At 45.5% G+C, this 12,993-nt stretch overlaps 1 protein-coding gene across 1 annotated transcript in view; it reads right to left on the bottom strand.

Annotated features, from left to right (window-relative positions):
- Positions 1–12,993, bottom strand: part of PIEZO2 (piezo type mechanosensitive ion channel component 2) — a 487,982-nt gene that overhangs the window by 90,483 nt on the left and 384,506 nt on the right. Inside the window, 5 exon segments of the mRNA XM_043558273.1 lie at positions 82–171; positions 4,004–4,163; positions 5,756–5,852; positions 8,207–8,450; positions 11,994–12,159. Of these exon segments, the coding sequence (XP_043414208.1) occupies positions 82–171; positions 4,004–4,163; positions 5,756–5,852; positions 8,207–8,450; positions 11,994–12,159 (757 nt within the window).

Below are 12,993 nucleotides of genomic sequence, written 5' to 3'. Positions count from 1 at the left end.
TGGGAGTGGAGAGCCAGCCCAACAGGATCAGGCAAACCAAAATTAAAAGGAAAGGAGAAGAGTGAAATAAAGCCTCCTTACTGCCTCTTCAGTTGATCCATTGATTTTTTCTCTTCCTCAATTCTTGCCTTTACGGCCTTTACAATTGTGGCCTGGAAAAGTTCAGCCCCTCTAGAGAAAAATCAGAAATAGAGAAAAAAATCAGTATTTCTATCCTTTTTACTTACCTTCCCCTGAAAATGATTATGAGGATTAGAAAGCATTTCTTTTTAGGTCATTAACTGGATTCTTCTGGCTGGCAGTGGGAGTCTCAAGAGCCCGTGCAGAGGCCCCTTCCCAGTGGATGAACACGGCACAGCCACCCGCGGGAGGGAGTGGGCCTGCTCACAACCACAGAAGGTCAGTAAAACAAAACAAAACAAAACAAAAAAAATGGTTTGTGTTTTTCAAGACATTGAAAAGAATGCATCCCTTCAAACCTGTCCCACTGAACCTCGTATCTTAGCGAAGCATTACTCACCTGACCTTATTATATATAGTTGCCCCATGAGGGACCATTTGCAAGGAGGAGTGAGTTCAGATTACTTTCCTACTCAATGAGCAGAAGCAGGTATGGAGTGAGTTGGGCTAAGGAAATAGGCAAAGCTGGAGTTCAAGCTCCATCACTGGCACGTTCTGTCTCCTGCCTCTTTACCTCTCTGCTTCCCTCCTTCCAATCCCTCTGCCTGTTCTCACTTTTCAAGCCAACTTTGGGTCCTCCTAGATCTATTTCATCAACCTCTCTTAATATCTTCAACTCTGGTTCCACTGTCATCTGATCATATCCGCTTGGTAAATCCCAAGTCAGCAGGAACCCAGTGGTGTGCCAGCCCTGTGCTGGGGCTGTGGTCAGAGGTGCAGGACAGGCGTGACCGGGCACGTTATCTGCTGACTCCTCATACGCCCTCGGAATTCTTCCCTACAGCAGCTATTTAAAACCCCTTCTACTTTTCTCGAATCTAGACTTCTGTCAAGGGCTCTTCACTCCTTGTTTCCTACTTCCCGAGAGAACGTAAGTCATGAGGCAATAGTTTGCTCAGCTGCCTCCCACCTAGCCTGCGGAAAATCTTTCCTGCAGTGACAGTGGGAAAGGTGACACTGTCGCCTACGGTCTGCCTGTGCACAAGTCCCTTCCCATCCCTGCAGCCAGAGTGGCTCCATCCTTCCCTTATTGCTCCGTTTCTGCATTCTCAGCCTTCTCACTGCCACTGAGTCCTCCTCACAAGCATGCCGACATGCTCACATCCTGCTAATCTTAGCAAATAAAAACCCGCGCACACTCACAGTCTTCTATGTCCGTGCACGAATATCTCCCAGTCACTGTCCCTAAGCCTTTCCCTTCAACCTCAGCTCTCCCATGTTTGGCTCTGGTGCCCAGGTGTTGAGGTCACCAATTTCCGTGTTCAATTTTCAGTCTTGTGTTTGTACGTTCTGTCTGCTGAACGTCTTTTTTGAAACAGCCTTTCTCGGGCTCCAAGGGCACCATGCTCTCTTAGCTTCCTTTTCTCCTTTCTGGATCAGAGTTGCTGGTCTTCTCTGCCCATCTCTTAAGTGTGGATGCTCCCCAGGGCCCTCTTCTCATTCACATTCCCTCCAACCACTCACCTGCTCTAATCCCATATGGGTCATGAGGCCCCTCGAGTCTGCTCCCACCTCCATACCTGTCCTCCCACTGGACTTGCCAATGGGTTTGGTTTTACAAGCTCACCAACCCAACAACTCAAGTCTGTGGTCCGTGTTCTCCCAAGTCTAGAGCTTCTTGGCATCTCTACATTTGGGAATGGTACCACCATTTGCTTCAACCAGAACCCTGGGCATATCATCCTCTACCCTCTCCTTTCCAGCTGCACCTCCCTTCCTTCCAATTTTCCAGTTGTGCCGATTTTACTCTTAAATATCTTCCTAGTTTATCCCATCCTGGTCTCAGCCATTGTCTCTCTTCTGGATCAGCAGAGAAGCCACCTAACCGGTCCCTTTGCCCATGGTCCTGAGTACACGCCACAAGCAGAGTGAGCTCCTAAAACATCATTAAGGCCACACCATTCCTTTGCTTCTTATTATCTGTGGTATTACTTTTAAAGTCATAAACATGGTTTCTCAGGCCCCTGATAATCGGACGCCTCCCTATCTCTCCAGCTTATTTGTCATCATTATCTTCACCTTCAAATTTGTTTTTCAACCATGCTGAGCTTCTCAGGGTTTCTTCATGAAAACTTCCCCTGGTAACTTCACTTGGGCTGTGTCCCCAGCCTTCCTCCTCTACCTCCTGTTCATCCCTCAGGGTGCAGCTTAGAATGGAAGGCTGCCGTGGTTCCTGCCATTTGCAGGTGTTTATGTACCCTTGATATAATCCCCAAGGCTTCTCTCCTACCATCACACTAGTCACATGGCATTGTGACTGCCTGTTGATATGTCCTTCTCCCCACAAGGCTATAAGCTCTGTGAGGGGAAGGCCAACCATCTGCCTCCTTGTAACACAGTAGGCTGTGGACAAATCAATAAATGAATGAATGTGTTTTCTTTGGAAATTCTGTTGTGAATTCAACGCTTGTTAAGACATGGCTCTTCTTGAACAAGCACGAGCCGTACTCTGAACCAAAGCCATCAGTTTCTATAACATGAGGCATATGGCTTTCTAAATAACTGTGATAACTTTGAGGGAAAAATACAGGCTTACTATTATGATCTGGATGTCTAAGGACCAAATGTTTAGGAAAAGCCAAAAAAAAAAAAATACGTATTTATCAGCACAAATACCAGTTGCTCTACAAGTAAATAAAATTTCTATTAGGATAAAATATCTTGGATGAGTCCCCCAAAAGAAAAAGAAACAAAAAGAAATAAAAAAGGACAAGACATTGTGCTCTGATGAAACTGATATGCTGGGTGTTAGAAAAACAATTACAATGGTAAATTCTAGGGCCAATATTGTGCAGAAAATGAAGTCCCTGTTCATGCACATAGTGAGGGCCCATGGTGGCACAAAGCTCCTCAGAGTAAATGTAGGTCCCCTACTGAAAATTCTTTCTACTGGGCTCCAAGTTAGTGAACAAAGGCCAGGAACTGCTTCCCTATAAATGGCTTCTGAAATAAACATTTTGTTTATCCTGGCAGAGGGAAGGAATAGTCTCTAAGAGCACTGGAGGTATAAACAGAAGTGTGTTAATCTAAAACACAAATCAAAATGATAGATTCTGGAAATTCCATATGAGACAAGCTGATGATCATCAGATTATTTAGCACCATGGGTCTGATGGAATCAGCAAGGCTGGTGTCCCTGACATGGGCAGAGCTGTCTAGGCATTGCTTTTAATACCTAGCTTTCTTCCCAGTCTTTCCCCTTAAAGCTACAAGATTGGGGCAAAAACTGGAAGAAGGGTGGAGTCTAGGAAGAAGAAGGTAGTGTGGCCCGGTGACCTCTTGTTAAAAGAGAAAATCAAGTTGTTGGGGAAAAGAGGTTGAAGGGAAGGAAAAGATAAGAAAAGATGGATAGGAAGGTTTAGAATGAGCTTCAGTATCTATCACACTCCTTCTCAACCTAAATCTGAAAAATAATACGTAAGTGTGCTTTTCTCCGTTTTTAGGACAGAGCCAGAGAGGGGGAATGTGGACTAGTCTCTGTAGAGATCAACACGGTCTGTGTTACTGCTCTTCCTGAGGCCAAAATGAGCGATGCCCAGTGAGGTGGTCTGTGCCCAGAGGGCTCTAGATGACCGGTCTGTCTTTGACCTCTCGTAGCATCCCAGATCTTTGTAAGGGTGACTTGGTACCAAAGACTTTCTTGTTACTCTTCTAGTTTAGGTTTTCAAGGCCTTGTGCTAAACCCTTCTTGGATTGGTTTCTCCAGAAGGGGTTTCTTAACTTATTGCAGGTTCTATAGGCAAGCTCAGACAAGAGCACAGTGCAATATTACTTCCAGACAGATACTTAAAGAGAAACCACTTGATTTCATGGCCTGACCCACCTTGATGCCAGGATCTGTGAAGCTTTTATATCAGCCACAACATGTAGGAAATAGTAACTCATGAAAACTCTTCTCTGCAGTAGGAGGAAGGCAAAACATATGCTGTCCCAAATAATTCCTGCTTCACCACTGGGGAGTTTACATGAGGAATCATCATCAGCTGGGGTCAAAAAGCAGAAAAAAAAAATAAAATTAGCATCCATTTTCATTGTTATTTTATAATATCTGTGGCATAATCAGGCTTGGGAAATCCCGCAGGCCTCAGAACAATATTCTGATGCAAGGACTCACTTATGGATGGATTGATTTCAAGCAAAATACACATTTCAACTCCAATGTCAACATTGATTTGTAAGACTGACCACAAGTAACAGTGTAAGGCACAGACAGGACTCTTCACCAAGGGTGCCTCCTCAGGACCTCTGTCTCTGGGAGAGAGAGGTTTCTTTCTCCCTGAACAAGGGCCATGGAGAAATAACGTCTCTATGTCCCAATGCCAGAGGCAATGCTCTGATATGAACAAATAAACAAACAGAAAACAAAACAAAAAGCCCGGCTATTCTGGGAATGGTAATCCGAGTATAACCAGAAGAGCAGTTAACACAGTATGGTCTGTTAGAAAAAGAGGTTATCACCAGATATATTATCCTAAATCAAAACACATTCCCAGTTGCTCTTCATCCTGGGCAAAGGGTAGCCTGGATTGGAAGCCACAGTGGAGAGAGTGCCGTGGTCAAGTAGCCCCCATTTCGGGCACCATGGAGGACCAAGTGTGGTTTTGTCCTGGGTTCTGGTACAAGAGGCAGAGGATGGGAATGGAAACTTCTGCCTCTGCCCTGGGAGTCTAACTGCAGAAACCGTGGAGGGTCTTCTAGTTGCCTTCCTGATTTTGACGTTCCCTGAGCTTCCTGAGGAGAGAAAAATCTGGAAGTCAGAGGTACTCTGACTACCCAAGAATCTAGCTGCAAACACCACAGGTCTATGGACTTCTGTAACCCTTCCTAATGTAACTCAAAGAAGTTTGGGGAATTATTACAGGCCACATACAATCCCCAGACCTGCCAGGTCTTGTACGTTTCCAGAACATGACTAAACATGTCTAGAAAAGGGGCACTTCATGGTATGGACAATAGAGTCATAATGTACTACAGTCCTATAGCCTCCATCTAAAAAGGGAATTGACCTCTTTTTTTCTGTTTTGTTTTTTTCATTTTATTTACTTTATTTAAAATAAGTTTTTTTTAGTGTTTGTTTATTTTTGAGAGAGAGAGAGAGAGAGAGAGAGAGAGAGAGAGAATGTGTACGCATGTGCATGCAAGTCGGGGAGGGGCAGAGAGAGAGGGAGACCCAGGATCTGAAGTAGGCTCCAGGCTCTGGGCTGTCAGCACAGAGCCTAACCTGAGGCTCAAAGTCACGAACCGTGAGATCATGACCTGAGCTGAAGTTGGATACTTAACCAACTCAGCCACCCAGGCGCCCCTCATTTTATTTATTTGAGAGAGAGAGAGAGAGAGGGAGAGAGAGAGAGAGAAAGAGAGAACACAAGTGGTGAGAGAGGCAGAAGGAGAGAAAGAATCTTAAGTACGTAGGGCTCAATCCTACAACCCTGGGATCATGACCTGAGCCGAAATCAAGAGTTGAAAGCTCAATGGAGCCACCCAGGTGCCCCTTTGGCCCGATTTTAACATTAGAACAATACAACTGTTCTTCCTTCCCTGCCCTCCCACTTCCAAATTTGCTTTTCATACTTACGCATTTTATAGCCTTTGACTGTACAGGCCAGGCTGAACGCTTGGATCAACCAGCAACTATTTTGAACCAATTTTTCAATGTATCCACACGCTCCTATCTGAAAAACAAATGGGAGTGGCAAACTGTGAAACCCTGCACCCAGAAAAAGAGGTTGGTGTCTTGTGATCTCCGTAAGTGCAAGAATTCATGAAGTCTCTGTGCTAATGATTCCAGAGGTAACCTGTAGTACGTAAATTTCAGTCACCATGGGGCAATGCATTTGATGCTTTAGAAGTACCATAGTTGCCTGGGGGAAGATAAATCCCATGAGTAAAGGAAGAGTCTTTAGTGTGATGATTTTAGCACTTAGAAGCCTCTGTCTTTTCACAGAGAAAATCCTGGACTATTGCAGGAACAAGATGAACTCTGTGATATCAAATGGGTGAGCAGTGACCCCCAAGACTTTGATTTTGGTACAGTCACTTTCCCACAAGATCGGACAAATTACACCTATGCTGTTTGCCAGAAGATCATCACAAACATCAGCTGCATGGTTCAGTTCTTAGAATAGGAAAAGAGTATGTATTCTGAGCCTTTTTTGGCCAATTCTCTGGGAAAAGGATTATTCTTTGTTGATTGGCATGTAGTTGTCTCATAACAATGATGCATGTTAAGTTCACATCTTGAGGGGGAAGGAGTTTAAACAAACAATCATTGCCAGCCAAAACATAAAGGTGATGACTGAATTGTGTGTATTTCCTGGGGATATGTGAGGTAGGAAAATGTCATTAGAATTTGCTTCCAAACTGGCAGTTATCCAGCTTGAGTTGCCCTGCCCATTGGAACACGCTTTCCATGTGACGATACCTGTCCTCCATGGTCATGCTTTCATTTGGGTTCTCTAGGTTGGGAGTCTCCTCTTCCCTTTGCCTCCCTGGACACCCTTGATTCTGGTTTTCAAGTCTCTGACAGGTTCAAATGGCATCGCGTCTGGAAAGTCAGCTCCCAACTTACTTAAGCAAGGTATGAGTCACTCCTTTTTCTTGTTCTGGTTTTCCGAAGATGTTGTGATAATTAGCATTAACAGACCAAATTATAATAACTAATAAGTAGGTTTGTTTTCCCTTTTAGAGTGTGAGTTCATTAGGGTAAAACTTGAAGGCAATACTGTACCTAGTTCTTCAAGAGAAAAGTAATGTCTAGCAAAGAACATGTCTGCAATATAGGTTTACAGAATGAATGAATGCATGAATGAATGGACTTTGTAGCTACACCATTTTCAGGACTGGTTGTAGGAATCGGCGTCTGGCAACAGATCCCTCACCATCACACTGGCTATTAAATAAAATGTTATTCTGTAGTCCTGTCTCGTACCCTCTCCAAGAGCTTTCAATACTACCCCAAACGTAAATAAAGATCAGTGGGGTAAAATTGTTGCATAAAAGTAACTTTTACTATCAACTGGTCTTAGACAAAATTTCAGTGGTCTTAGACAAAGTAAATGACTTGAATACATATTCGTGGCAACCTACACTTGGCTTTCCAAGACCTCTATACACAGCAGTACATCTGTCAAAAAAAATTTAAATGCCTTCATAGACTTGTCTCTTGAGCTCAACTTTAAGTAGCCAGGAAGGTGAGAAGCAGGAAATTCTCACATCACACCTCCTCTAATGCACTATCACTACTAGAGAGTAGTGGACACAAGGATTCGCTTTGACTTAGGCCAGCTAGAGATGTATTAACTCGTTCAGCTCGTGCAAGGTTGCCGTTTAATTTCGTGAAACAAGTAAGTAACTTAAAAGCTGTTCTGTGAGTCAAAATATTTGATGCAATTCTAGGATTACTAGTGGGCAGTCTAAGTTACCTACCAGGCCAAGGGACAAGTTGTATCCTGAAACATGGATATTTAATAGCAGAGCAGCTAAATTTTGCAGAGGAAGGACATCTGTTTTGCCTCAACCCTCTACTGGCTTAGCTGAGCCCTAATCAGGACCCTTCTGCCCAGAGGTAACCACAAAGTTGCATTCTCCTGTGTGTTTACATCTCATGGGTACATGAAATGTGCATTTAATAGCCCATTCTGCCTCATTCGCCACCCTACAGTGTTACAGAGAACTACGCTCATTTTATTTTGTACTTCCATAATGCTTTCTAGCCAAGCCAACATGATATGCCTTTGGAAGAGATTCAGTGACTAATTCAGCTCATGAAAGAGCCATTTTGTAGCACAAAGTGTGAATGGTGATAAATTATCCCTCAGAAGAAAGGGGATTTTAACTGAAAAGTACATTTTAGGATGCAAATACACATCCTCTTGTCATGTGACCTTGAGATGCTGACCTTGCAGCATCTCATTTGGGGCTTTTAAGAGAGCAGGGTGACTGGCAATTGGGCTTTTAATAACCACTGAATGGATTGTTTACTCTTGTGCTGAAACCACAAATGTGTTATACAGTGGGAGGCACTTACTGATAATATGTTTTTCATCGTAATCACAAAAACGTTGTATGCAATCAGCCAGTCCCAATAGCGCAGGATGCTCCTGATGGGTTTCAGCAGCAAATCACCCCCAAAGAGCAGGAAATAGAAGCAGGCCACCAAGTAACCCATGCAAAAGATGCTGATCCTGGTTGTCCCCGTGATGAAGATGATTGTGAGGACAAACCAGAAGAGGTAGCTGAAGATGATCACTTTGGACATGTCTAAGTATGATCTGGAAAACAAAACCGAACCATCAAAGGGCAACGATATAAACACACAAAAAAAACTAAGTCGAGAGATTCTGCTTTAATGAGGGTAGGAATTCATATTACTCATTTGACTCTCTCATAAGCAAGGCAGGCCGTGGGCTCAGTATTCATCTTTCATTCAACACTTCCAGGTCTGTAGGAAATTCTTGCCCAGTTAGTAAGAGACAAAGAGGTAAGCTGCGCAAATACTTGTTAGTATCTTATTTGGGCCAAATTTCCCACAAACAGCAGGATTTTCCGCCTATTACTGGAGTACTCAAAATTCCTCCCTATCTTCCTGTGGGAGGCATGAAAAATTAATTATATGTTAGAAGAAATTCTAAGATACAGATGCTTTCTGAAGCAAGAGAACAGGGAAGAATGGATTCACTTTCAATGAACTAGACATTAATAGATAAAACGAATCCGTGTTCTACCCAAAGGTCTTACTGGAGATGGAAGTCTGTCCCTGCAGATGAGTAGTAATTCTCAGAAAGCATACACGGTCATGGTGAGGCTTGTAGGCTCTGTCCAACACTGTGTCTTTGGATGGCGTCAAGATTCCTTTTTGGGGAGTAATTTTCCCTGTGACCTTCCTGATGAAAGGTGAGGCAGCCTGTAGGTCACTCACTGTGCAATAAATAGCAGCTGCTGGGAGCTTCGGAGCATGGGCCACTGAAAGCTGAGGGAAGTGGTACCCACAGGCCAAGACCCATCTGTTTGTTTAATTAGAGCTTCTTTAACTTGGATGTTTTGCTTTAGCTGTTTCTCTTCCCAGGTAAGGGCAAATGCATAGTAGAACCAATTGTGGGTCAGTTATTTGATGAATGAGTTGTGATTTTGTAAGAGTGAACAAGTAATTTCTTGACAAAATCTGGACTCCACTACCCAGCATCATTAGAGAACATCATTCCTAAAAGTACACTGTCACATAAGCAACCTTTTGAACTTGACCCTTTGGGGACTAAAACACTCAATCCTTTAAAATTGTTTCCTGAAATGTTCATCTCAGATCTATTTCACTCTTCTTTACCTTCCTCCCCAAAGGAGAATGAATAACATGTCAGTATATGTCAGGATCCCAGGAGCACTGCAGGTGAAATTAATGATTCAGACGAGGGGTAACATGGGAAGGCCCACAGGGCCTTCTGGTGTGTGTGTGTACGTGTGTGCGCTCTGGAGTCAGTCAGCAGAATCAGCCTGCTGGCATTCTGGGTGTGAGCGTGTGTGTGTACAGAAACGTGTGTGGTAGTGCACCATGTGCTTTCCATAGATTTCCCTTCCTTGCCTGCAGGTGCTTCTCATTCCTGCTCCAGGGGTCCTGGCCTCCACTCCTCAGCACTTCACCTGCTTTAGTCTCAGGTATCATTAAGACCAAGCTTGTGAGGGCCATATGGAAAAGTCTAGTCAAGGTGCCCTGAAGAGGAGCCTCATGGGCCCCGGAGCACATGAATGAGCCATGGTGACATGTCATGAGGTTAAGAGGCTCCTTTCCAGAGCGGCCAAGCACGTGCCCATGGAGAGGGTGTGTGGGACTCCACGGTGCCCCTGACTGCCAAGTGCTTGCTAGCTTCCAGCTCGTGACTGTGCTTTGTGATGGGTCACTTCCTGATGTGTAACTTGTCCGGCAGCCCTAATTGGGAAACAGAACTAAAAGCTTGAAATAATTCCATCTTGAAAAAATATCACTTTAAAAATCAGTGGTGCACAAGCATTATCTTGTTGACGTTTTAGGCTTTTCATAAGTGCACTGTAGAGTTGAATACATGTCTTTTTCCCTTTAAAATAGGGAAAAAGATGAGCTGCACTGATTTTTTTTCCCCTTAGTATCACAGAGAAGAGGTAGAAAGTGGAAGTCCTAGCTTATATTCGTGTTTAGTATGATACATTATTCCTAGAAGGAATCTATAGGTCTACATAGCTTATCATTTTATTTATTTATTTATTTATTTATTTATTTATATTTATTATTTTTTTTTGAGAGAGAGAGAGAGCACGAGCTGGGGAGAGGCAGAGAGAGAGAGGGAGAGAGAGAATCCCAATCAGTGCAGAGCCTGACACGGGGCTTGAACTCACAAACCGTGAGATCATGACCTGAGCCATAATCAACAGTCAGATGCTTAACTGACTGAGCCACCCAGGCGCCCCTACATAGCTTATCATTTTAAAGCAAATTCACTTATTGGTTTGTTCAGTATACGCCGAGCTCTTAGGCCCCAGAAGGGCCTCAGCTCCCAGGTACTGGAGCTGGGTTGACTGGCTTCAGATCCTTGCTCAGATTCCTGATCCACAAAATGGCAATAACAGTATCTCATAGGTGGTCGTTAGGGTCAGATGGCTTCATCCATGTAAAGCACCTGGAACAGAGACTGGCACTCTGCAATCACTCAGTTACCGCTGTTATTAACATTGCTATATGCATAATAGGCCAAAGACTATCGGTATGGATGGGGGGCAGGCATGTACACGAAAAGTAAGTTAGAAGTGGACTTTGCCCTAAGTTGCCTATATCTTAGACTGGGGGTGGAATAGGTTTAGATTCTTCAAATAACAATCCCATGCAAACACGATACTCTGGGAGTCAGAAGCTAGGGAGCAAATCTCAGGTGAGGAGAGGCACGCTGGCTTGAACAAGACTGATTTCCACGTGGCACTGATGCACAGCCTCCCCGGGGCCCTGACAGCAGAACTGGAGGGTGGATGCTAGTTAGTGAGGATCGGCAAGTCCAAGGGCACACAGCTAGCGAGGAGGCATAGAACATCCCGCCAGCCTGTCAGATCCCCGACCACAGGGGTGGAGCTGGACTGTGAGAGTTGACTCTGGGGGCAGTGGGATGCCCGCCACAAAGTGGCATCAGGTGAAAAAAGCATGAGGACTTGGGAACCCAGAGAACACAGAAGGAATGCATAGTGAGAAATTTCGTCAGGTTCAGACACACACTCTACAGAGGGGACTATCCGGCTGCCCAGATCGGCTGCCACCAGACTGCAGAGGATGGTGGAGGACAGAGGAGGTGCTGCCGGGGGGAAGCCGCACACCCGAGGAGATGGCACATGGCGGGGGGGTGCCAGCACAGGACACGCTGTGGTTCTCATGGAGCCCACTGGCTATGGGGGGCCAGGAAGGGGAAGAAGGACAGGGGACAAAGATGAGGAACAGGGGATCAGGATGGACAAGGGATGAAGAGGAGTTGGAACAGAAGATAAAGATGGGGGACAGTGAACAAGAGCAGGGGATCTCTGCTGGAGCACCAGGAAGCAGTATCATGGGCACCAGTCAGTTTGTGTGTGACGAAGCGGAGGGAAACAGAGGGGACGTGTGTGGGTCGTGCCGAAGAAAGCAGGAGCAGAACCGTAATTCTGAGACCCAGTCTCCCAATCGCCAAACCCTCTCCATTTATGAGCTTGGCATGTACAGGTAGGTGCCCAGTTTCCCAAGAACGGGGAGAAGGGACCGTGAGCTGAGGTACGGCTTCCAAGTGAAACACACATGCAAAATGGCTTTCGACCCGCACAGCCACCCTCACCTGCAGTGAATGAAATCTGGCACGGGGTTGTGCTGGCTGAAGGAGGCCGCGTCGAGGTTCATGCAGATCTCCACATTGTCCCCTGCCATGATCCGCACTGCAGCCTTGTTTTCATCCTCAAAGATCTGCCTTTGCAAGGAGGCGCACAGGAGCAGCATGAAGTCATCTGGCAGGACAGAGAGATCACTGAGTCACCTTCTCCTCATCCGGGTTTCCATGATATAGGAAACAGTCCCCACACAGCAGGAGTGGCTCCCCAGATCCCGAGTGAGTTGCATTCCCAAAGTTCCCAATGTGCAGTTCTCCTTGGATTCTCATCTTGGGGCCAAGTCCCACCTTGCCCACCATGGAAGATGCATGAGGGGGGCACAGACACAGGGGAGGCTGGATTTTGTTTACACATTGGTGGGTATGAGTATCAGGTGATAATCACTAGTCTTAGGACTTGCTTATGGGATGATGTTTACTTGCATTTATCTCCCACCAGAATTTTGAGGAGGCCACTCGAGTACAGTTCTCCATCTTTATCTTTTTACTTATGGTAGAGGCAGGTACTTCCGGTTTTCTTCATCCTCTATGGGATCCCCCATTGTACTTGTAACCAGACCCTTTCCGGAGTGGACACGGCAACGAAGGCAGGGAGCTCAGGTGAAGATCATGGCCAGTTACAGGCTGGCAGCCTCCAGCACCAGTGGCTTCGTCGTACTTTATGTTCAACCTGAGTGTGAGTAGGCAGCACGGTCCCTCTGTAGGTGACCTTCTCATCTTAGGTGGGGCTGCTCCAACCTTGGGACCATCAGCCTGCCCTTGGAAGGGCCAGGGGCTACAGCCCGGCACCAGAGCAACTGCAGTTTGGGTAGCATCTTCCTGGCTTCTACCCTCTCAGTTTCAGCTTTGCTCTGTCTGTTCTAGCGGCCTGAAATAACCCACCTCACAAAATACAAGGCTTCCCTCTGCGGTCTGCCTGCTGGAAGGCGGAGGAGTGGTGGTGTGTGTGCGG

The sequence above is a fragment of the Prionailurus bengalensis genome, chromosome D3 (assembly GCF_016509475.1).
Source record: "Prionailurus bengalensis isolate Pbe53 chromosome D3, Fcat_Pben_1.1_paternal_pri, whole genome shotgun sequence".
NCBI lineage: Eukaryota > Metazoa > Chordata > Mammalia > Carnivora > Felidae > Prionailurus > Prionailurus bengalensis.
The sequence above is the reverse complement of the archived record's forward strand: the minus strand, read 5'-3'. Positions and strand labels throughout refer to the sequence as shown.